We start from the raw sequence: 27,606 nt of genomic DNA, 5'->3' as shown, positions 1-27,606 counted from the left end.
TTTATTTTTATAAATTTATTACAATAATTTATAAATTATTTATAGATTTTTACTTAAAATTATTGGTTAATATAATGTTTGCTGATAAGCAACTTTTCGAAACATTAAACACTGCAAAAATACTTTAGAATGACCTAAGGTTTGTTTTTCATCGTCCATTGATACAAAAGTAGAAAAATCTAGAAAAAAATTTAAAATATTATAAATAAAAGTACATAAACATTAGGTAATAAAATAGTATGCAAAACATCAAGTATGTTATAACAAAATACACATACTGTAAAAATACAAAACAAGACAAAAAATAGACAAAAAATAGGTTAGGTAATGACCGAAAAGTTAATGTTCGGCTAGTTTATGCCTGTGTTTTGTGATTATATAAACAAAGACTAGAATGTAACATGAAAATTGAAGTATATGTAAATAAATACGTAAATTGAAAGTTTGTTGTTTTTTACATCCAATTTTTTTTTTATTTAATTTTAAAAACCGCTAAACATCGCTGAAAAAAATAAGTAAAGAACTTTTTTTTGTTTTTTGTTATTCACCTCCTCAAGGCCGAGAAGGCCACTACAGACGAAGAGGCTACTTAATAGTGATTATAACCCTCTCTCAACTCTATAACTCCGAAACACGAACCTTGACCTATAAGGCCGCTGCGCGGAGAAACAACTATATTGTAGAAAAATTCTGTAAGGGAGTAAAACTTTAAAAAAACAATTCAACTGATAATTTTTAAATGACGCATTTTAAATGCAATTCTTTTTTTAAAACCTTAAAATATAAACTAGGGAGGTTCATAAGAAAATTTGAAAGTTAAAATTCCAGTGATTTTATGTGAAGCAATATAGCACAAAAGTATGAAATCCAAAAAAATTGCAGAAAGATCCGACGAGTCCTTAATATTAAAAATAAAATAAAGTTTCATTAAAAGTATGTCATGCTCAAAAGGGGCTCAAAAGAAGCGAAATAATATGAAAAAAAGTCATATTTTATATAAAGAATGTTATATTAGATTTAATTGCATAAAAAGTTTGGTTTTTAAACATAAAATAAATAAAAATAATTTTTCTAAAGTATTTTATAGTAATTTTCTTTCTAAGCTGTTTTCATAAAATATGTTAACTATATTTCAATTTTTTAAATATTATTTCGCTTCTTTTAGGACCCAAAATGACATACTTTTAAAGAACATTATTTTTATTTATAATGAAAGGACTCGCCGATATTTTGCGATCAAGGAGGAAGATCCATATTGTTTAATTAAAATTTATATTTTTTTAGATTTCATACTTTGGTGCCATACTGCTTCACATGAAATCACTAGAGTTTCAACTTTTAAATTTTATATACTAATTGGAATAGCTTTCCTCGTAATTTTTTTTTAATCTCAAAGAAAGCTAACTTAAAATGTCTTTGTTTGCTGATCAGAATATCTTAAGTGTTGTTTTATTTCAAAAACAACTTGTTTTATTTCAAAAACAACTTGTTTTATTTCAAAAACAACTTGTTTTAAATACATAAATAATACAATGTTTTCGATTTATAAACTATGAAATGTTTTAAATTTGTGATTAGTTTAGTTTGGTTTTATTATCGGGCATCACTTAAAAAAAGATGCATAAAGTTTATTGCAAAATGTATCACTTTGCTGAAAAATAGTGAAGCCTGCTATGTTACGATATTAGTCTTTAAATATGGTTAAGCTATGTTACGATAATATCATTATATAAACATAAAATATATAAAAGATATAAAAGATAAGAAAAGAGATTGAAAAGCATAAGATTGATATGAGTTTTTAATTTATTTTAAAAAGTTACTTACTTTGATTTCCTTTCTTATATTGTTTACAAAGAAACTCATGAAGATGATAGGACTCAGTATGTTGAGTAACTCTTTGCAAAATACGCTGATATTTATCGGTTCCACCACACAGATTCTATATAAATATATAAATATATAAATATATAAATATATAAATATATATATATATATATATATATATATATATATATATATATATATATATATATATATATATATATATATATATATATATATATATATATATATATATATATGTATATATGTATATATGAAGAGCTTATTTTCAAAACGCGGGAAGTCCAAATTATGGGTTTTGAGACAATTTGTTTTATTTCAAAACGCTGTATATCTAAATATTGCTTATTAACAAAACACTTTACATCCATTTTAATTTATTTCTTTAATAAATATTGTGTTATGTATTCTAAGATCTACTTGCAAAACACGGATTTTCTTATATTTATCATATTGTTTTTATAATATTGTTATTTGATATTATTTAGTTTAAATAATTATTTCTTAAAACAACTCTAAAAATTTCTTAAAACAACTCCAATAGGTAACTATAAAAGCGTAAAAAATGGTAGTTTATTCTCCATCATGTCAAAGCAGATGGTTATCTCATTTGGGTGGATATCATTAAGCAAACTGTAAAATTTTGTTGCTTTCCTTTTGTGAAGAATGAAAAGTGCAGTTTTTCTTTTCTTTTGGTCATCAGTAATATTTTGGTTTTTCATAGACAACTTAAGTGATTGACATGTAGAACATGTGTCTGTTGCTGGGTATCAAAATGCTAAATTGTAATGGTTTATAAATTCCCATAATATAAATGGTAGCCCACATTTTGAGCAATAGTTGTACTATTTTTGTCCAAAAAAAGTTGGTACATGCGTTTTACATTCAAATCAGAGGGCAAATATTTACGTCCAGGAGCACCTTTTCTTCCATAATGACTTGCTCTGCATGTAAAAGTCTGAATATAGTTTTTAATAGCTTCTTTCATTTCAGAAAAAACTGCTTTCTTCCCGTCTCCTCCTCTATTTTTAGATCTGGTTGTTTCATGATCATACCAGTGTCTTGCAATTCGTATTACTCTATCAGGATTTATGGCTAGATTTATGGTCTTCTCCATAAGCTTTCTTCTTATGGTGTACCTGGTAACATCTTTAAGATTATTGAATCCTTCCTTTCCAATCGTAGTATAAAATTTGTCCTCGATGGACAGCACTCTTTTTCTTATTCTGTAACTTCAGGGGTTCCTCAAGGTTCTATCCTTGGCCCTATACTCTTTTTAATTTACATTAACAATATTCCAGATATTCTGACATCTAAGGTGGCATTGTTTGCTGATGATACTACTGTTTATTCATGTCATGATAAGAAGCTAACACTCTCTGATTGCTTGGAGGCAGCCTTTGAGCTTGAAAAGGATCTCACTTCTGCTACAGCATGGGGCTCACAGTGGCTGGTGAACTTTAACTCAGATAAAACTCAATTTTTTTCAGCCAATCGTTATCACAATAATTTAGATCTTCCTATATTTATGAACGGTAATGTACTCGACGAGTCATCCACTTTTCATTTTCTAGGATTAACTCTTACTTCTGATCTTTCTTGGAAAACATATATCAAATCCGTTGCAAAATTAGCATCTGCTAAGGTTGCATCTCTTTTTTGAGCTCAACACTTTCTTATTCTGGACTCTATTCTTTATCTCTATAAATCTCAAATCCAGCCTTGTATAGAATAATGTTGCCATATCTGGGGCGGATCTTTTAATGATGTCCTTTCTCTTTTAGACAAGGTGCAAAAACGCATTGAAAACATAGTCGGACCTGCTCTTGCAACCAATCTCCAACCATTATCACATTGTCATAATGTTGCTTCTCTTTCTCTTTTCTACAAATACTATAATGGACACTGCTCTAAAGAGCTTGCATCTCTTGTGCCATCTACTAAAATTCATTATCATGTTACTTGTCATTCAATTAAGTCTCATCCCTTTTCTATGACTGTTCCTAAGTGCTCCAAAAACTCTTATTCGTCTAGTTTTTTTCCTCGAACATCAGTTCTTTGGAATTCGCTTCCTTTATCTTGCTTTCCTGATTCATATAATTTGTCATCTTTTAAGTCGCCTGTCAATCGTTATCTTGATCTAAAATCTTAATCTTTTCTTCTTCCAGTAACTTCCAAAGATGTTTAAAAAAAATGAAGATGTTTAAAAAAATGAAGATGTTTAAAAAAAATAAAATAAAAATAAAATAGTATAAATAAATAAATTTTTGTCAATAAAACATTTTTTCAACAAGTATACATGCATAACTTATGCAAATTATTCTGAATTAAAAGTAAAGCAATTGTAAACTTACACAATACTGAACAAAATGAAGCTTGGCAAACTCGTAGTTTGTATCCTTCAATGCATAAAAAGTACTCAACACTCATAATTCTTAACTTTTTTCACTCATTATTTTTTACTTTGGCTAATACTAACTATATTAAGCCTTGATAGTATAGAAGCATCCTGTGACACTTTGTTGGTATTACAATAGAATTCTGAATGACATTTAAACAGATTGTCTGGTGTAATATCTCGACCCTGAAATAAATTTGTCATAAATTTAAAGATTATTATAACATAATCTTATAACAATAAGCTCAATAAAATCAAATACCACCTTGCAAAAGCCTGCAATGTGATTACACGATATAGAAAGAATTTTTCCTCCACTTGAATGTCGAAATAACTTTCTCATTTCTCTTACTTAGCATTGCTTTTTTCATCAGCAAGCAACACTTTCATCCAAACAATTATAGTCTGCCATTTTCAAGTTTTACTTGTAGTTGTTTATTGCGCTTGCGCAAAATTATCTTTCTACACGCTACAATTGGTCCAAAAAAAAAAACAGTGTTTTGAAAATAAATTTAAAAAATCATACCGCGTTTTGAAAATAAAATTATTTTTTAGCTGAAAATAAATAAAAATATTGAAAAATAGATGCTAACATGACTTAAAATTATTTTTTTTTAATAATGGGCAGTTAACGCAATTTTTTCAAAAATGTCCCTTTACACATTTTGAAAATAAGCTCTTCATATATACATATACATGTATATATATCAAAGACGAACCCAGACCTGTTTTAGTACGGCTGGAGCGGTAAAAAAAATTAAAAAATTTCAGTTTTAAATACAGTATTATATAAATAATTTTCAGTATATTTTAGCTACCTCATTTTTTCTTTTGATCAATAAAATGAACTAAAAAATTACATGACGTAACTGTTCTTCGTTTACTAATTAAACGTTAGTTTAAAAAAAACGAAAGTCATTACGAAACTTAATTTTAAAAACTTGTTAAGAAATTTTATAACAATAGAATGTATGAAAAATTTGCTTTTTCGAAAGATAAAACAATTTTAAAACAACCATTCAAGTTAACTTTTGTTTTTTGGCAATTAAGAGTAAACTGCTTTTGATAATAAATGAACAAAAGTAAAAAAATTTTAATTCTTAATAACTTTTAAATTAACTTTTATAAATTAGTAACTATCGCGCAAATTTAATTTTTGAATGAATGAACTTTAATTTTAATTAAAGATCATTTACAATGAATGAATTTAATTATCTTTAATTTAAAATGCGCCTTAAAATCACTTTAAAAATTATTAACCTTTAGTAAAAGTTAAATGAACAGATTTGCTAATATTTAAATCAAAATTTTAAAGTTAAAATAATAGTAAATACGTTTATTAAATGCCATAATAAATATAACATAAATTTTGTTTGAATAATAGTAAATAAACATATTTACTATTATTATTTTTTTATTATAATTTTTTGTTTTATTCAAACAAAAGTTTTTTGTTTAAATAATAGTAAATATATTTATTAAATACTTTAGTATTTTGTTTGAATAGTTATTCGATATTTTGTTTGAATAGTTATACAAGACGTAAAACTATTTTGTTAATTTTACAAATACTATGTGATTTAATATATGTAAATGTATTATGTAATGTAAATATTAATTAAAATTTTTTAAAACTATTTAAAAATTGAATTACTAATTATTTAAAACATCATTAACTACTAAAATTAAATTTACTAAAATATAGTTAATAAATGTTTGAAATACTTTGAACAATTTTCAATAATTATTTACAATAGCGTGGTATTTGTAACAAAAGCGTTTATTAAAGTCTTAAGTAAAATAGTTTTCTTATTGTAACTAAAGTAACATCGTCGGTAAATTCATGTATTCAATAAAATATCTTTAAATCAACTCTTTATCTTAGGATAAAACTAAACAAGATAAACACAAATGATTAAAATGATGATTGAAAAAACGATAATTAAAAATCATTGTCGCGGCACCGGTTTTAACTAGAGGAGGAGGAGAGTGGGGAAGATGAGGTGGAGGGTGATGGTGTGGGGACTCAATAATAGCCCCCCTCCCTAAACTTGCCACAAAAAAAAACGGTATCCCCAAATAAACTTTTTTTATATTTTATTTTAATTATATATATATATATATATATATATATATATATATATATATATATATATATATATATATATATATATATATATATATATATATAAAATTAGAGTATAAAATTAGACTAGAGTAGAATGAGACACCATATGACTAGAGGAGAGGTTTATTATGGACATAAAAGTTTATTATGGACACTATAATAAACTTTTCGTTCTTAAAATAAAACTTACCAAAACAGCAGATTTTTATTTAAAAGAACAAAAAAACTTTTTAACTATAACCCAATTGAAGACCTTAGTGCTAAAAGTACTTAAGTCACAAAATAGTCATTCTGAGAAAATGGAGTTTGAATATTCAAACTGACCCTGAAATCAGACAAGACATGCTAATGAATTTCTAATAACTCTTATACATTTGCATTATTATAATGAATAAACCTGCTTATTTAAAAGCCTTACGCCCTAATCTTTTAGAAGATATATTTAATTTATTTTTTGGACTTAAGTACTTTTTGTCCTATTAGGAGAGTTAGGTACTTTTTGCACCAAAAAAACACAGAACTAATGTAATTTTTCAACATATTATTACAATAAAGAAATAAGTCTATTCTATATCTTCAATGACACTTGTGTCTCCATCTATGCCATGAATATTGCTATAAAAAGTAACTCCTTCAGGAAGATTAACATGGTTTAAAAGATCACCATTGTCATGAAATTTTGCAGTTTTAACAGGCAAAAAATTTACGTATGCTCTATTAGGTTTGAGTGAAAGGAGAATTGAAAGTTTTTTACCACATTTAAAAGTTTTTATGACATCACAACATTCTCCGGTCATTGAAATTCTACTTACCACTAAGTGCCTCGTTCAAATTTTGCTCCTCTAAACTCGCTAATTCCAGTTACTGGTTTTATTAAAGGATCATAAGCCCTTTTAAAGTCCAGTACTTTAACAACTGGGGTTCCATTTTGGATCATGTTGTCTGTAAGAGGATGTTTCACATAAACAACATTAAATGGTTTTCTGGTATCTGTATTCTTTACAAGCGATACCCACTGTGAAGGTAGAATTACCCTGTCCTTCTTTCTTCTCTTTTTTTTAATGCGCCCAAAATTACGATCACAAGGCATTCGGCTATGTCCTGGAAGGGGATACTTTACATAAGCTTGTGTTTAATATAAAATAGAGACATTCTTATTTACCAATTTTTGTAGATAAGCAAAGATGTAACGGTTTTAATTCTGTGAAAAACAGTTATCCATGAAAATCACAATCTTTGTAGTTGTAGATGTAAGACCAGAAATGTAATGATCCAAACCTGAAATGACTTCATTTGTGCCCTTAGCTGCAAAATGCTCAGCATACAGATACATGTGAGCAGATTCATTTACATTGTCATGAATGCACACGTTGTAAATCCAAAGTTGACGCTTATAATATTTTTGTCCAATGCCAGTTAGAGGAAGCGGTAAATTTTTTCAAAGTCCAAACAGATCACTGCAGTGTCTTTGCTTAGTTTTGCAGCTTCTGTGGCTTCGTTGATTTGCGCATTAAACACATCAGCTTTCTTTACGTGAAGTTCATGATGAAATTTCAGTTTATTTACAAGAATGGCATCATTAATAGACTCAGCTGCTTTTCTTTGTGCCTGGAATTTTTCACATTTATCGCATATGTCACTCCTTGGAAATCCAAATTTAATATTAAATTCAAAGTTAAATAAGTCAAGGTAAAGCCAGTATTTACAATCATTAGGTATAAGATCTGGGTTTGCCTTTAAAAATAGGTGATGCATTTTTGCCACAGTCAGAGATAAATCCAGGTATTTTTTGTGTTTGTTTTTTGATTGGCTGTAGTGGCTTTCATGTGCAGGAAACAGTTTAATGTGATCACAAACACAATTTCTAATTTCTTTAACAATTGTTTTGTGATTTTCATGTTTACCCATCTTCAATGGGAACAGTAAAGTTAAGAACTTTTTTAAGCCTAGATTCCTTTACCCCATGTATTGCAAGAAACGCTGCTTTGCAAACGGTAACAGTTTGATCCATTGCAGTGACTGAACAGAAAAAGCTACTTCGTTCTTTGCAATTTTCTTTTCTAAGTCTTCGACGAATATTATTGACAGGGGTTATATTTATGCAACCCTGCAGATATATATTTTGTTCATCATGATCTTCAAGAGCAAAAAATGCAGAAAAAATCTGTTCTTTTTCAATATCTGTGAACTTAGTTAGACATCTACAATGACATTCAATTATGGCAGGCTTCCTTGATGGCTTCAGCTTTTTACCATAAGATGTGTGAGCTTCTCACATCTTATGGTAAAAATTGATGTTTTAAATGTTGTCATTTGATGTTACATAAATATTTACATGCAATTACAAAAGATATAAGTTGGGTGTTTTTTACTAATTTATTACTGCTCAGTACATTAGGAACATGTACACTTTTTGTGAGTAAGAAAAAAGTGCTACAAAAAGTGAACACACTTTGACTACACTAATCTACACACAGTGTGCTTTATATAAAACTATATAAAAAATATATAGTTTTATATTATATATAATAACATTAGAAATAATAACAAGTGTATGTAACATATATTTGTATTATATATATAACATAACTAGTACTAACCAAGTTTAAATATCAATAAAATATACATATATATATATATATATATATATATATATATATATATATATATATATATATATATATATATATATATATATATATATATATATATATATATATATATATATATATATATATATATATACTGCTACCTCTGACTTTAGCCAGCTTAATGCCATTTATTTTCCAATTTGATGGTGTTAGTCTTCTTTTTTTGGCTTTGGATTTAATTTTGGGTAAGATAGCGTTCGCCTCGACCGCCATTTTTTTAAAGTTATGAACTAATTCTAACAGCCGCTTGGCAGGAAAAGCTAAGTTAAGAACTTTTAGCACCGAAATTTAGGACTTGAGTACTTTTTGTCCATAAAATTGTATAATTCTTATTTTTGGTATGTGTAAAAGAGGGTGCATTTTTAAATGTTGCAATTTATCCAGTACAAAGGGCTTAACCTTGTTAGAAAAAATTACTAATTAACTCAATTTCGTCAAAATGTGACTTAAGTACTTTTAGCACTAAGTTCTTTGAATTAGTCCAAATGTCAAACCAGGTTACAAAGGATCAAATGATTATTATTTCTAATGCAGTCCTGGGGTTTCCAACCTAGAACTGTTTAAAGTCTTCAAAAAATCGCTGACTTTGCTTCTATGTTTTTTGGTAAAACCATTGTATCAAATTTTTTTGTGGACTTCTAACAGATTAAGGTTGGCAAATTATTGCTGACCTTATTTTTTCTAATTCCGAGGGCTACTAATGCTTTTTTAAGCTTCAATAAATAATGTTCTTGAAGAAAAATTAAATTTTTAAGTAATATATTAATATATATATTAATAATATAGTAATATAAATTATATAGTTAATTATTGCAAGTTTGCAATAATCAACTATATAACCAATAAAATTAAAACTTTATATATGACTGTTAAAAAAAAACTTTTATATCTTTAAAATGTACTTTTATATTTTACTTTTGAAATGTACTTTTATATCTTGAAATGTAAATACCGTACGTATTTAACTAGTCTTAACTTTAAACTTAAGTTAAAACTAAGTAAAGAAGAATTAAGATATATGTAAATTAAAAAATTTAACTAGACTCAAAAAAGACTGGACTCAATGAAGAATATTTATAATTAAAAAAATAATATATAACTTAAATAAGAGAATCTTGTATTCTGGGTCAGGGTTTCTGGAAATTTAGGAACATTATGGTGTTAAAATAAGTTGTTTTCTAGTTTTGGGCAACAACCTAACTCTTTGTCTATTTTTACCTGCCTCTGAGATAAGTCTCTCTGAATAAACAGTAGCAGATAATAATTTTCTTTCAATACAGTATATATGGGAATAGTTAACCTTATTACCATTTCACCATCTTAAAATTTTATCCATTTCTCTCCTAGCCATTAAAAATTTTGTAAAAAATTTTAAAAAGAAACATTTTTTTTACTTTATCGCTTTTATTTGCTATTACAATAATCTTCGCTTTATTTACATTTATAAAAAAAATGCTTTCTTTTTCTTCTTCTGACAAGCAAGTTAAAATTTTTTTTTGCAATCGTCATTCTTAAATGTGATGTACATTAAGCTGATGTAGATGGTTGACAACCTTTTTTGGTCGGCAAGAAATCAGTACTATCTAGCACTATAGCACTATATTAGGGTATATAAATGCACAACATGTATATAGTAAATGTTTTACCACGCCGAATAGGTATGTCTAGGATATTTTGTAATATTCAATATAATTTCAGTATATTGTACTTTTATTAATATTATCATTGTATTATTGTATATTGTACTTTTATCAATATTATACTTTTCACATTAACAAAAATATTATTATACTTTTAAGTACCTTGCTCAAAAAATAATTTAAACTATTTTTTTGATAAAAATTTTCAAGTAAAAACGTTTGCCAAGAAAAAAAAAAAAGAATCAAATCAACTCTTGTTGGTGAATCAACCTTTGTTGATAACTCCATTTAAGTTTTGTAATGAATAACTTATAGTGTAAAAAACAAAAAAAACTTTCCTTCATATAAAATAAACTAGATGAAAAAATGTCAAAATCATTTTAAAATAAAAAAGTATTAAAAAATATTACTTTATTATAACGATTGTACTCCAAAATGCCACAGCAATAAGTTTTATATTTTAAATTATCATAATCTTCATTGGAAATGTTTAACAAAACCTTTGCTTCATGCTCATCAAAATGTAAATAGCATTCAGCTGTTCCATCATCAACTATTGCCCTATGAAAGAATAATGCAAAAATCAGACTAAAGGTTAATCACAACTTGTAAAAACTAGTTCATCTTTATGACAATCAAAAAAAAAAAAAAATTTAGAAATTTTAATCTTTATAAGAAACTAAAGCTAACTTTAAAAACATTGAAAACTCAACTTCCGATTGATTTTCATTCTTAAAGTATGATGGTAATGTAATTTTTTACAGAGCTGGGCATTGCTACCAAATATTAGACCCAATCTAATTTATCGGCAACCAAAAACCACTACTTCTCCTGCACTACTTTTGTAAACTTTAAAAATACTAGTGCATTTGGTCTGTATCTAGTTTGATTTCAATTTATATCTAACAAATAACTTTTTTATATCTAAAATTTAACTTTTATATTTCTAAAATTTAACTTTTATACCTTCATTATTATTATTTTTTTTAAAACAACTTCTCTTCCAACAAGGCTGCAAGCAACAACTATTTAGAGTTGGAAGTTACTGGAAGAGAAAAAATGAAGATTGTAGAGCAAGATAACGATTGACAAAAGACTTAAAGGATTGCAAATTATATGAATCAGGAAAGCAAGATAAAGGAAGTGAATATCAAAGAACTGATGTTCGAGGAAAAAAACTAGAGGAATAAGAGTTTTTAGAGCACTTAGGAACAGTCACAGAAAAAGGATGAGACTTAAAAGACGCTAGCTCTTTAGAGCAGTGCCCATTATAGTATTTGTAGAAAAGAGAAAGAGAAGCAACATTATGACGATGTAATAATAGTTGGAGGTTGGCTGCAAGAGCAGATCTAACTATGTTTAAAATGCGTTTTTGCACCTTGCCTAAAAGACAAGGTGCAAAAACGCATAGATATGGCAACAGTATTCCATACATGTTGCCAAATCCATATATATAGTCCGCCCCAGATATGGCAACAGTATTCCATACATGGCCGGATTTTAGATTTATAGAGATAAAGAATAGAATCCAGAGTAAAAAAAAATTGAGCTCGATAAAAAGATGCAACCTTTGCAGATGCTAATTTTGCAATGGATTTGATTTATGGTTTCTAAGAAAGATCGGAAGTAAGACTTAATCCTAAAAGATGAATGGTAGATGATTCATCGAGTACATTACCGTTAATAAATATAAGAAGATCTAAATTATTGCAAAAACAAATGGCTGAAAAAAATTGAGTTTTATCTGAGTTAAAGTTCACCAGCCATCGTGAGCCCCATGCTGTAGCTGAAGTGAGATCCTTTTCAAGCTCAAATGCCCCCTCCAAGCAATCAGAGTGTGTTGGCTTCTTTTCATGACAAAAATAAATGTAAGTATCATCAGCGAACAATGCCACTTTAGATGTGAGAATATCTGAAAGATCATTAATGTCAGTTAAAAAGAGTATAGGACCAAGGATAGAACCTTGAGGAACCCCTGAAGTTACAGAAAAAGAGTGCTGTCCATCGAGGACAAATTTTATACTATGATAGAAAAGGAAGGATTCAATAATCTTAAAGATGCTACCAGATACACCGTTTGAAGAAAGCTTATGGAGAAGACAAGCATGTCAAACTTTATCAAAAGCTTTAGAAATGTCAAGAGCGATTGCCTTAACCTCTCTGCTTTTATCTAATGCACGATAAAACCTATCGGTTATTACTGTTAACAAATCAGCTGTAGAACAATAAGATCGAAATCCATATTGATGATCAGAAAGTAAGTTATTAGATTCAAGATGAGAGATTAAGTGTTTGTTAATTAAAGATTCAAAAACCTAGCTTGTGATAGGAAGAAGACTAATGGGATGGTAGTTAAACGATCAGATCGCTCTCCAGAATATTTTAAAATAGGAATAACAGATGCCGCTTTCCAGCAGGCTGGAAAACAAGAGTCTGATAAGCACTTGTTAAATAGTTTTGAATCCTCTGGAGAACACTTCTGCGAGCCTATAACAGCTATGTTGTCTGGGCCACAAGCAGAAGAAGAGTCTAAGCAGCAAATCACTTTAGATACTGGAGTGAACGAATGTCAAGCAATGGATCAACCTGTTTGACAGCTATATTAGGTAGAACACAACTAGCAGAATTAAGAGATGATATTGATGAAAAGTTCTTAGCAAGTAATTCAGCTTTATCTTTAGGTGAGGTGACAAAGTCTGAACCATACAAGAAAGGTGGAATTAAAGATTTCCCCTTATTATTGATACTATTAAAGATTCTCCAGGTGTCACGACAGCCTAACTTTTGTGATGAAATACAAGATTTCATGACCTGAGAATAACAGGCTTTGGCATTAGATAAAACCTTTTTACAATGGTTTCTAGCAGTAATAAACAGATGCCTGTTTTCTGGAGAATTGTTTTGCTGATAGATATGGAAGCAACAGTTTCGATTGGCAATTGCAGCAGCACAATGCAAGGAAAACATTGGAGAAGAGTGAAGCTTGACCTGGAATCGTCGAGAGGGAATAAAAGATTTCATGCCAGCCTGAATCCACAAAGTTATGTAAGAAGCACATTTGTCAACAGGAAGACAAAAGATTTTTACCCAAGGGCTGTCATGAAGAAAATCATGGAAAGAGTCCCAGTCAGCTTTAAGGTAGTTGTAAGAGATACGATGATAGGGGGATTCAGATGATGAAGAAGAGTGAGATAATAATTTTAGAGAGATCAAACTGTAGTGTAGATCAAACTGCGATAGTGGTGTAGTGGTAGAGCGCTCGCTTCATAAGCGAGAAATTCCGAGTTCAATCTCCACCACATCTCTGGTAGTATCGCTCAACTTGTTTCTCCATGCAGCAGCCTTGTTCGTCAAGTTCGTCAAAAACTGTGATCAGAAGCACCTAAGGGTGATTGTGGAGAAACTGAGCACTGACTAGGATCAGAAACACGATATAAGTTGAGTAGAGAAGGTAATTGATTCGGGTTGTCTAGAAAGCGAGTTGGAAAGTTGACTACTTGAGTTAGAGATTGAGAAAGGCAAAAGTCGTAGGCTTGAATGCATGCAGAGTCACTGACACTAGAGCCAAGCCATTCAGTGTGATAAGCATTAAAGTCACCAACAACAACAATATTAGCTGATGGATAATATTGAGAGAGGGCTTGATCAATATGATCAGAAATAACATCAAAAAGAGTGCAATCTTGAGATGAAAGAGAGCGATATAGAACAAAGAGAAAGACAATAGAGTGAAGTGGTGCTAAACAAAAGCACATAAAAGAATAGTCTGTGGATTCAAACCTAGTTTCACAACAATAGGGTGAATTCTTACGAATGTAAATGCCCAGACCAAGCATGTGACTATTGAAGTCTTTATGAATTAAAGGAAAATAACCATCAACACTAAGATCACAAGATGAAACAGCTGAACTCAAATTAATCTCACAAAAAGCAAGTAGGCCTGGTGAACTTTGCAAGAGATAAGACTCAACAGAAGAAAAGTTACTTTGAAGACCACGAATATTAGTGAATGATAGGTATAGAGAACTTGGTGATGACAATGGTTTTTTGTGTTTTATAGTTTTTGGTACTTCATTCATATTTAAAGAACTTGACTTAGATAGTAATTGTAGATAGTAATCTGTAGCGTAGCGTTAATCTGTAAAGCGTAGATAGTAATCAGTAATCTGTTTAATAGCCCAAACAATTGCCTCATTACTATTAATAAACCCTAGGATGTAGTAAAGGACTGCAAATGTGACCTTGGCATTGCAAAAAAAAAGTACCACAAGTACAAACAGGGTCACCATCCATGTGCAACATGGCACTGTTAATACTTTGATATTTTTCAGCTGTTGATGGAATCAGCCTCTCTGAGAGCTACCAGAGTTCAGGAAACCTGACTACCAGCCGGTTACAGAGTTCAGGATCATAAAACTGAGTGAGTGCTGGCCTCAGAATCATAAAACTGAGTGTTAGAGCTGTATTAGAGTTTTAGAGCTGTAACTCATTAGGAGATAATCGAATGAGTTGCCTAGTCATAAAAACAGAGAGACAAGCAAAACCCATGCATTGAGTCAAGAAGATCCAGCATTCAACATCCTTTACTGGAAACAATGTATTAAAAATACATCTGCGCCAGCCTAATAGATAAAGAAGGGGTGCGAGGCTGGGCAACAGATAGAATCTGTTTACCCCTAAGTGTTTGCCTAGGTGGCCTTCTTCAAGACAGTAGCTGAATGCATTTAACATCTGCCCAAGATGAGTATTTTTATCGAGACACCATTTCTAGCCTTTACTCAACCAAGAGCCCCAAGGCAGTGGGTGTTTCAAGTTGAAGTTGGCATCTCCTAGCCTTTGCCTAAAAAGGTGTATCCTACAAGGCAGCAGGACATGAACGACCTAAAACTAGGGCCTAAAATAAATCTAAAAATTTATATCTAAAAACGAACAATTAATGATTAATAAAATAATGACCTCATTTGTGGGTTTTGAGTTCTCCATAATGCTATTTTTAAAATGAAAAGACAATGCAATTTGTAACTAACTGCTTTGACTGAAAAAATTAATGAGTGCAACATAATGGTTTTTAAATCTGTCAACCAAATTATGTGCACAAGATTCTTTTGATAACACAATTCCTTTCACTTAATTTTCAATACATAAAAAAGTATGTAATTTAAACTATTTTGCTAAATTCGAATGGCAACGCAGTGGTGCAAATTTTGGTAGCGACCTCAGTCTGCTGAGGTCGCTACCAAATTTGTTGAGAAAAACGCTTTCACATCATTATTGCCAAATGGAGAGCCTGCACTAAGCAGAGGTGTGGATCAGAGTGATTTGTGAACACATTATTCACATAAATGATAAAATAAGCTTAGATGAGAGATTTAGTACATATAATTGACTAAAGTTATGGGATTGGACATACATACATATGACTAAAGTTATGGAATTGGACATACATACAATTGACTGAAGTTTTGGGATTGGACATACATACAATTGACTGAAGTTTTGGGATTGAACATTTACTTTGCTAGATATAAAAGACTTTAACAACAGCAAAAAAAAGTGTTTTTTTTAAACATTTTTTTTTTTTTCTTTTTCTGAAAAAACTGCCTGGATTTAAGCATTTTAAAACTTAAATTAAAATATACAACTATATAAGAACATTTCTTTCACCTATATCAACTAAAGTGTGTGTGAGTGTGTGTGAGTGTGTGTGTTTATTTGGACGAATAATTTTTAAATTCACATTTTACATATATTTATTTCATAAGTATTTTTTTAAACAAGATTTAAACCAATAAAATTTATATAAAAATTTACATTTTTTTTTTAAACCTGTAAAAAAAAAAAAAAAAAAAAAAAGTCAACTTTCTATCTGTAAAAAAAAAATAGTTATATAGTCTAGTCAATGTATTATTTTTAAAAGAGTTGTTGAATAATCAAGCTGTTTCATTTGTACGAAATGAGTTGAATAGTCAAGTCGATTGCCCTTAAGATCAAGTATACTGAGTGTGCTTTTTAAAAAAATTCTTTACCTTTGCAAAAAATAAGTTACCTTAATTGAAAGTCAAAATTCTGTTCTCTTTTACATCTATTAGTACAGACACCATCAACCAAAATATTTTTACATAGTCCACATTTCCATTTCATTCCAATCCATTGAATAAAAGTTACACGCGCTACTACAGTAAACAAAATATCATTGCTATTGATTTTATTTAGAACCAGTGAAATAAGATTCATTCTTTCATTCTGAGCTATATTAAGACTTTCTATAAGTTTGTTAACATCTAAAGAAGGAAGTTTTATCATCTTGAACTGAGACATTTGGTTAAACTTATAATATGTTGAATGATTTGATTTTTTATGTTGGAGATACAATAATTGAACTGCAGCACCAGGAAGCATTCCGAGAGGATAAACAAGTTTGTTTGAGTCAAAATATATGGGAAGAATCTTTTTTGTTTCATTAACATATAACTCTAGCTTAAGAATAGATTGACAATATGGATATAGACTTTGAAGAGATTCAGCTAAAAATTTTTCTTCTACTCGTCCAAGGGGAGGAACATAAATGATATTTTCAGTATGAAGTTCTGTATCAAACATAATGCCTTTTTGACGCTTATAAAATCGCCTAACGATTGTGCCAAAAACCCACCTAAAAAACAAACAATTAAAAAATTGCTGATTACATATTCATGAATTGTTTAAGTTTTTTAATCATTATTTCTTTTTGTAGCAGCAAAAAGTAAAGGATAAGAGCACATTCTATCTGTAATTATGAATACACATCAACATTAACCAGACCTTAACTGTTGCACATTTTACATATGTGATAGCAATTTTACTTAGAGATTAAGATTTTTTTTTTTAGCAATTTTAGTAAACTGTAGAAGTTTAAACAAGTTATTGTTTATAAAAAAGAAAAGCAAATAAAAAGAATAAGAAGTCAACTTATGACATCACAAGTCAACTTATGCTTAAGTGTTACACATTTTCTATTGGAAATGTTAAAATGATTTTAAATAAAACTAGTACAGTTTTATAATTAAATTACTTTTATAAATAAATAACAAAAGAGACCACATACTTTTTTCCCTCAAACTTCAACTTTTTTTGTGGATGCATACTGACAACATCATTAATAAAAAATATGTCATCTAAAGAAGATATAACAACATACAGACGAGTACATTCTTTCTTAAGATGATACCCAGAAATTACTTGAAGCTCAGTATAGCAATACTTCTCAATAACTACATCATATTTTTTAATAGTAACTCCACAACCATTTAAGTGAGATATATCTTGCCCTTCACTGAAACAAGTAAAAAAACATTTTCACCTATATTCCAAACACCCAAATGTAATAAAATACTTTATAATTCCTCACCACATGAAATAAACTTCACATGTTGAATCCGCTATTTTACTATCAGATAATATTCCACATACAATCTAAATTATCAACTGTTACATAAATCCTTATTCCAAAATGGTGAGTATTAAAAACTTTTTAATTTTTTTTTTTAAATTTTACCAAGGAAAGCATAGAAGAACTCATTTTTACATAACTCCATCCATCAGAACAATTTGAAAAAACATTAGAAATACTTCCATTTAGCCAATTGCCTGATTGTGATAGCATTACAACATGATTTTTAAACTCTTTTAATGATTTTAACTTAGACTTGATTTTATGAATACTTCTGTTAGTATAAATGCAAGAATGAGGCTCATTAAAAAATTCAAAAAACAATGAAGGCCTGTATAAGGTTTTTTCAGGAGTAAAAATCCATTTTAGCATTGATAATAACCTGTCTGGGTTCTTTTTGAATCTAAAAAAAATAAAATTGAATATTATTTTAAAGTTTTTTGTTACTAACCTATTACTATTTTAAAGTTCTTTGTTACTAAACTGTTAATATTTAAAGTTCTTTGTTACTAACCTATTAATATTTTAAAGTTCTTTGATACTAAACTGTTAATATTTTAAAGTTGTTAATATTTATAATCTAACAAATAGTTTCAACAAATAAAATCAACCCTCAAAAAGAACTTTCATTATAATTTAAAAAAAAAGAGAAACTTTTATCTAATAATTACATTGAAGTTAATGTTGGATGAGTTGTTGAAAATAGTTTTTGAAGAAACTTTACCATGGCAACTAAATATTCTACAGAATACATCTGTAGCTGTGAAGCTATTGGATGTAATTGAGGAAACACAACCTGAATATAAATTTAATAAGTTAAATTAAGAATCTTAGCTAAAGTTAAAAGCAATAAAATAATGAAACACACATTGTATGAAGATTGATAAGCAGATAATTTGACAATTTGAATTTCACTTGAAGAACAGCAGCACAGCAGTTTCTTTGATCCCTTAAAAATGTTATAACAATATACTATTATTTCTTTTAAAATGTTATAGTAAAGTAACAAATTAAAATATATGTATAATCAGTTGTAAAATGATAACAATGATATTCTAATTAAGCCTTTAAAATTTCACCTTTAATAAAAATGAAATAATACATAACAGCATTTAAACATCAAACAACAAATAAAAGCCAAATAAAAATATATTGCCATCAAAACAACAAATTCATATTACAAAGTAAAAATATATTAATAAAATTATTTACCATATAGTGGTAAATAATATTACAAATGTTTTAGCAATAACTATGTTTAACAAAAAAAAACGATATCAATTGTATATGATATTGTTTTTCGTTAAACATAATTATTTAAAAACTTGTAAATTAGTAAAAACTATTGTGGGTGAACTAACATACAAAACTGATATCAAAAAACTTAAATAAATAGAAGAGAAAGACAAAGCTGATATAGGTGATGGATAAAACTAGTAGACATGATAGTCACATCTATTCATAGTTGTTTGAAATCTTTTTGATCTTCCTTTTTTTAAAACTAATTCAACAAGATTTTAGCTTAATAAAAAAAGTAGAAATGATCTTAATTCATTGGTATAAGAATACTTTAAAAAAACTAACATAAAAAAGCAAATGTGCATTATGGATTAAAATTTCTGCACCCTGACGAAAACCTCTTCCAAATTGTGAAAACAATGCTTGACAAAAAATTAACCTAAAAAAAAAAAGGTGCTATTTTACCTTCATTTTATAAAAACAATGATATTTTTAAAGTAACACAGCCAGGTGTTGTGTGTGCTTTTTTAGTTGGTAGATTTATACAAACAATACAGTTTAGTTGTTAGCCTAAGCATTTTCATTAAATATTTAAAAATATTTAAAAAAAATTACTTTATGTTAATAAAAATTTAAAATTTCTTTTTAGTAAATTAAAAAGAAATTTAAAAAAATAAAAATACTTGATTTCTTCATCAAGTTCTAAGATACCAAACTCAGCATAAACAGTGCTAGTGATAACACCCTAAAATGTGTAAACAGTACTTATAATAAGTACCAAGCATTTAAGAAAATATTTAAAAAAGAAAATTATATTACATTACAAACTATTTACTAATGCAACTACCAACTATACTTTTTTATTACAAAGTAAAAGTCCTTAAGTAGCAAAGCTTTGTTATTGTATTATTACAAAGTAAAAGTCTTGAAGTAGCAAAACTTTGGTATTGTATGGTTACAAGGTATTTTTTTAAACATAAAATTCATAATTTATTTCTTAACAGCTAAAGTTGACCTAGATACTTGAGCTTGATATGTTGTGCTTTTAATAATGGTAATATTATTGTTTTTATCTACATAATGTATAAAAAGTTAATGTATAAAAATGTATAAAAAGCATATCTTTTAAGAGCTTTGTATGGACTTCAGATGATACCTTCAGATGATTACCTTTGTATGGACTTCAGATGATACCTTCAGATGATTACCTTTGTTTGGATATTACTTCAGATGATACCTTCAGATGATTACCTTTGTTTGGACTTCAGATGATACCTTCAGATGATTACCTTTGTTTGGACATTACTTCAGATGATACCTTCAGATGATTACCTTTGTTTGGATATTACTTCAGATGATACCTTCAGATGATTACCTTTGTTTGGATATTACTTCAGATGATACCTTCAGATGATTACCTTTGTTTGGATATTACTTCAGATGATACCTTCAGATGATTACCTTTGTTTGGATATTACTTCAGATGATACCTTCAGATGATTACCTTTGTTTGGACTTCAGATGATACCTTCAGATGATTACCTTTGTTTGGACTTCAGATGATACCTTCAGATGATTACCTTTGTTTGGACATTACTTCAGATGATACCTTCAGATGATTACCTTTGTTTGGATATTACTTCAGATGATACCTTCAGATGATTACCTTTGTTTGGATATTACTTCAGATGATACCTTCAGATGATTACCTTTGTTTGGATATTACTTCAGATGATACCTTCAGATGATTACCTTTGTTTGGACTTCAGATGATACCTTCAGATGATTACCTTTGTTTGGATATTACTTCAGATGATACCTTCAGATGATTACCTTTGTTTGGATATTACTTCAGATGATACCTTCAGATGATTACCTTTGTTTGGATATTACTTCAGATGATACCTTCAGATGATTACCTTTGTTTGGACTTCAGATGATACCTTCAGATGATTACCTTTGTTTGGATATTACTTCAGATGATACCTTCAGATGATTACCTTTGTTTGGATATTACTTCAGATGATACCTTCAGATGATTACCTTTGTTTGGATATTACTTCAGATGATACCTTCAGATGATTACCTTTGTTTGGACTTCAGATGATACCTTCAGATGATTACCTTTGTTTGGATATTACTTCAGATGAGCAGCCAGAATTTTTATGTCAACAGAAAATTAAGCTGCTTTATTTAAACCACTATAAATAAACCATTTTTTACGGAAAACTTCATTGATATGTTATTTGATTTTTAAATTAAAAAAATTATTATTTAACAGAGCAGTACTCTAATAATCTGAATTAATTTGAATTATTGACACCTGAATTAGTAAAAGTATAGACCTTGACTTATAGATTGGTCTTAAGTATACTTATAGATTGGTCTTAAGTATAGACTTTGATTAAAAGATTGGTCTTAGGTATAGTATAGATTTATCAAGTGGTCTTAGGTGATGGTAGTGATTTAAAAATGGTTAATCTTTAGCATCTTTTTGTTGGAAAATGAAGACTTTTTGAAACTTATATATTTAAATAAGCCAAAAAAGGTAAATATTCTAAGTCAATTAAATTTGAAGAATCTAAATTAAAGATTTGTACAACTAAAAATTTGCAATGTAATCTTGTTTAACTTTATGAGTTTGAATAAAAGCTTCATGTTCTTATTCTTTAATCTGATGTACTATATCATATGCAATATCAATCTGTGATAAAAAATGCCTTTTTTGTTAACTTTACTATTTTTTAATAATTTCAATAAATTTAATAATTAATTAAATAATTTTATTTAACAACTTCAAAATAAAAAGATCAAATAAAGACTCATTGAAAATGGGTCTAGCTTGTACTCAATAATCACTTGTTGCAAATTGCGAATTGGAGATTGAAAATGAGTTGGAGATTGACTGTCTCACTTTTGGAAACAAAAAAAAACAGTAAAAAATATTTTCAAAATGATAAAACCCACCAAAAAAAAAAAGAAATGAAAAGACCAGTTAATTTGTTCATTACTGAAAACCGAAGCACACAGATTTATGTAAAAAAAAAAATATCTTAAATTAAAATGCAGATAGAAAACTTAAGTTGTTTTAAAACCATGTTGCCAAAAAAATTTTTACAGTAAAAACATGAATAACTTTCTGGTAAATACTAAAATATTTTCAAATATTATAGAGAAACTGTTTGATTTAAATATAAATAAAAAAACTGCAGTTTTAAATACAGGTTTTAAATTAAATTATACCACAGAAGACATGTTTTACGTAGAGGGTAAATTTAATGAGAAAAAAGGACTAATTATTAGTGGATTAAGAAGAAATCTATACATCAAGGTATCAGTGTTACTTTGTGCTTTATTTATACTTTAAATAAAACTGTTTATTTTAGGTAATGACTGATAAGGGCAGATACTGATTGATACACATATGATATAGTACATCAGATTAAAGAATGAGATCACAAAGCTTTTATTTAAACTTATAAAGTTAAACAAGATTATTATAGTTTTAAATGATAATATAGTTTTAAATTATTATAGCAAGATTATATAGGATTTTTATAGCAGGTTTTAAATAAGTATCAGTAGTCGGTCTACAAACAACCACTTTAGGTTGTAAAGCTGAGCAATTACTCAGCGTTTTTGGGTTAAAGTTGTTCAGCTTTACATGATTAAAAATTTAAGCCATTCTGCTCAAAATTTTTTTGCACAAACTCCAAAAATGAGTAAAAGCAATTGCTTTTTTATTTAATTTACTTAACCTTTTAACTTTGTACATAATGCTGTATTAAACAATAACCACTTTCAGAAAGAATATATCTGATATAAACTGTAATTTTCTTCAAAAATAGGCTTGCAAACATATGATGATCTGAGAAAAATTTATAGCAGGTATAATTAAATAATAACTTACTATAAATCCAATTCTGTTATTTATATATTGTTACCAATTTAACAGTAAATATTTAACATTGATCTAATTTTAGGAGGGATAACAAAACAAGATGGCATACCTTGAGCACAATAAGTCTGCCACTTAACAAACCAGATAATACACTCTGAAATTTTCATAGTTCCATAAAGTTATTGTAGATTTTATGCCAAATGTATTTATAAAATTGACCACAAAATTACCTTTATTAGAGTTATTGTAAACAAATGCATTTATGAAAACTTTATGCGTTTCTGAGGAAATCAAAAATGTTTTTAAAACTAGTATATATATAAGAGTGAAATTTCCATAGATCAATCAGTTTAATCAATAAAGATTGATTAAAATTTGAGCAAGATTTTGATTTATTTGTTCAATATGAAAGTTTTGTGATTTTAAATTAACATTTATTATATAATTGTTGTATAGTTGCACAGTGGGACGTAGGGTGGCCAAAACTCAATTTTTTTAAGGTGTTTTTTTATAAGGTGGGTTCAAATGTAAACACATTCAACATGAATAGGTTAAAATGTAAATGATTTAAAACTATCAATTATGAGATATTTAGGTACTAAGTTAAAATTTAAATGTTTTAAAACTATCAATAATGAGATATTTAAGTACAAAGTTAAAAAATTTTGTTGAAAAGTGTGATTCAAGAAAAATTTTATAGGTGATGTTTTAAGTAATTTATATAGAATTACGGTTAATATTTTCCCAGACATATATACATTGATGGAAAGTTTTTTATGTTTCAGGTATGACAATTCCAATATATTCAATACCCAGTATATTCATTATAAAATATCCAATATATTCAAAACATATTCAAAGTTATCTAGGAGGGGAAAAGGAGATAAATAATAAAATACATCTCAAAAAATTTGTAATGTAATACCTAAAAACCTTTAAATTTATTGAGAGTTTTGCATATCAAATATTAAAAAAAATGGGGAAAAGTATATAAATCAAAAGCTAGATTTGAAAACCATCATAAGAATGTTACATAATGACACCCCAGCTTTTCCAATCAAAAGAATATACCAACTAATCAAATAAGAAAAAAACAGGATGTTCGTCAAAGGAACTTGCTGGATTGAGCAACAGAAGCAAACAACAAATAGCTAACGACAAAGTTTTTAATTGTACAAGCTTTACTTGAAGCAAAAAGAACAGTATATAATATTCAATATATATATATATATATATATATATATATATATATATATATATATATCATAGTTTTTAATAATTATAGAACATCAAACTAAAGCAATTCAAATATTACACAAGTTAAATAAGAATGAACTGTTGCCAGATGATAAAGTGTTAAGGTAGTGCATCAACTGTATTGTAATCACATAAAAAGTTCAAATAAAGATACACACATGACAGCACCTGATAGATTTCCAAGCTACAGCACTATTAAAAAAATGAAAGACATGCTGTCTGCCAAAAGATTCGATAACTACAACGAGAAAGTTTTCCAAATTAGAATTAAAGGCTCTCATGAAGAACACACCTGCATGGAGTTTACAAAAGAAAACAATGAGGCTATCCATAAAATCAAACAAGATATAGAAATAGAAAGTGCAAATTTATTCTGATAAGCTGAAAAATCTGCTATAACAAATTTGTCATTTGGTAAATCTATTCTAATGGGGTTCAAAATTATCAGTTTTGAATACTAAATAGGTATGATGATTATAAGTATTATTGGAATGCTTTTGCAAAAAAAAGGACAGGGACAGTTAGATATGGAGCACATTTTGTTTCCTCTGAAAAACTTCATTTTTTGTAAAGTTTTGCACTATGCTTTATGACAGAAAAAGTGAATGCAAGAAACTATGAAGATCTTTAAGAAGATATTGAAATTTAGTGAAGGTTTACCTAATGAGAATCGGATTTTCCAACGAGATAATGTGGCAATCCATACAGTATGTGTTGAAAACAATCATTCCAGGAAACTATGTGTTTTGAATTGGCCAGCACACTCACAAAACTCGAACACTATTGAAAATTTATAAGGAATATAAGCATGGACTGTATATGGAAATTCTCAACAGTATACAATACAAGAACTTCAAACTGCTACTCAGGAATGATGTTTCAAAGGTTTGCTTTGAAAATCTTGAAAAAAATCAAAAAGTATGAATATTTTACAAAGTATGAAAAACCAAATTTAGAATTTATTGTAAAAGTTGGTAGTTATTACCATTATTATTTAAAAACTAAATTATTAAAAACGTTATTAAAAACTAAAGTAATTAAATCTTATAAAAAGTATGAAAAAATCACATTTCAAATTAATTAGTGTAAAAGGTTGTAGTACACATTATTAAAAACTGAAGTATTTAAAAAAATTATATTTTAAAAGAAAAATTATAAAGGTTTACCTTTGATAGAACTATAGAAATTTTGCATGTTTTTTTTACATACCTGTAGCCTATGTTTTAAGAAATAAATTAATTTCACAATGACAAACAGAAAAGATGACACAAAATATAAAAGATGACACAAAAACTATTTCTTATAACTATAAATTCAAATAAAGACCTCTTATGATAATTTTGAATTTATTTAATAACTATTTTATTTATTTTTGTTTAATTAAAGATTCAAAACTAATAACACACAAGTTGTCAGGCAAAAAAACATTAAGTTTTCGCATATACATTGTTTGAAATGAAAAAAAAATCATTCCCAATAAGAAATGGTATCAACTCTTTGAAAACAAGTTTAGTAGATAATGAGCAGTAAAGTCCTATTTTTAAAAGTTGTTTTTTTTTTTCAATCTTTTATACTTTGGTTTCTAAAAAAACTTGCTAATATTCAATAAACCGTGCATGATTTTAGGGGTTGTCTATAAAATATGCAACACTAAATTTAGCTAATAAACAAAACAGAAAATATCAAAAGTTTTCCCTCACAGAGAATTTTATTAAACCAAAAATTCAAAAGCGCTTTAGGTTTAACGAATATCATCATGCAAAATAGAAAATAATCTTTTACTTAAGTTTTTTAAACAAACTTTTTTTTAAAAACATTAATAATTTATTTTGTCATAATTAATAATACCTAATTAATTATAATTAATTAATTAAAAATTATTCATCAAAGCAGAGTAAACATTATAAGGTTGTTAACAAAAAAATATTTCCACCGACATACAAAATAATTATTTTTTTTGACAATAAATAGTATGAGGTTGTTAACAAATATTTCCATTAAAAAATATAGTTTAGTTAACTTACAACAATAATATAACTTTTTTTTTTATTTTGTAGATTTTTTTGTTTTTCATTTATTAGCTAGGTACCTTTTTCTGCTAGGTGCCTCATATTTATATGAAAAAGAAACAATACATTCATAAAATCCAGTAATAATGATAAAAAAAAAAGAAGATAAAACAACATACTTGATAACTGATACCAAAAGAATATTTACAAAATTTTTTTTCACAATACTTGATCTCATTTGTTAGTGAACAAAATGTTAAATCATTTGTAAAAAAAACTTTATGTCTCTTCTGCTCTATATTTATGATTCCAACTTGAAGTCCATTAAAATTATATACTCTATTAATTTTTAAACACCAGTACCAATGAGCATACTTCTTACCTTGAACAACAACAAAAAAGGTTTGTGAGTCACTAATGGAAGTTAATAGAACTAAAAAAAATGGTGTACCACCGTTAATTTTACTCAAGCAACTTTTTCTTATAAGAATTCCATCCAAAGAAAACTTCTGCTTTGGTTCCTTTATAATTGTAGGTCTATTTAATATAAACACAGACTTTAGTTCAATATAACACGATACTTTAGAATTTAAAAGTTTGATATCATAAAACGATTGCTTATGGTCAATTAGATAACTCCAATCTAACACTATTCCAAGTGAATTTAATTTTGAAAAAGTAGCTTTAGGATAAACACAATTAATTTTTCCAGTTATATCTTGAATAACAATATTTCCACTATTACTTGATTGATCAGCAGAAATTTCGCAAACAAGTATGAATAAATTTTGTTCACTCCTTTTATTACTTATACCATGTTCAGAGTTCATACCAGAGTTAAATAAACTATTTAACTGACATTTTGATTGTTTTATTGTGTTAATGTCTATAAACAGGTGTTTGGAAAGTTTTTCACATGCTATATTTATTGAAGGAAAACTGTATTTATCACAAATTAATTGCAATAGCATCAAAGTATCTTGATAAACATTTTTTTGTATTTCAATTTTAGATAAGATGTGTGACACTAATTCTTTGAACCATGGATGCATCTTCTAAAAACTCTTTATAATTTCATATTAAATTAATAACATAAAATAATTTGTTTT

General features: G+C 27.8%; 1 protein-coding gene across 3 annotated transcripts; it reads right to left on the bottom strand.

Annotated features, from left to right (window-relative positions):
- On the bottom strand, positions 1 to 27,594 carry LOC100212286 (uncharacterized). Of its 3 annotated transcripts, XR_010643332.1 has the most exons (14): positions 26,677 to 27,593; positions 20,014 to 20,075; positions 19,676 to 19,769; positions 18,960 to 19,040; positions 18,763 to 18,887; positions 18,197 to 18,494; positions 18,050 to 18,114; positions 17,747 to 17,974; positions 16,709 to 17,314; positions 11,073 to 11,223; positions 4,509 to 4,712; positions 4,200 to 4,429; positions 1,828 to 1,942; positions 1 to 179 (listed from the first exon to the last, which is right to left on the bottom strand). XR_010643332.1 is itself a non-coding variant. In XM_065816701.1 (12 exons), the coding sequence occupies exons 1-12, from the start codon at positions 27,547 to 27,549 to the stop codon at positions 67 to 69; spliced, it is 2,811 nt and encodes a 936-aa protein (XP_065672773.1). In that variant the 5' UTR covers positions 27,550 to 27,593; the 3' UTR covers positions 1 to 66. The 3 variants fall into 3 exon arrangements, 1 of the variants encoding a protein (XP_065672773.1); XM_065816701.1 differs by lacking the exons at positions 4,200 to 4,429; positions 4,509 to 4,712; XR_010643331.1 differs by lacking the exons at positions 1 to 179; positions 4,509 to 4,712 and having other exon boundaries at positions 1,838 to 1,942; positions 26,677 to 27,594.
- Positions 27,595 to 27,606: the final 12 nt, after the last annotated feature.

This window comes from Hydra vulgaris, chromosome 13 (genome assembly GCF_038396675.1).
Source record: "Hydra vulgaris chromosome 13, alternate assembly HydraT2T_AEP".
NCBI lineage: Eukaryota > Metazoa > Cnidaria > Hydrozoa > Anthoathecata > Hydridae > Hydra > Hydra vulgaris.
This window is presented reverse-complemented; position numbering and strand designations above follow the sequence as displayed.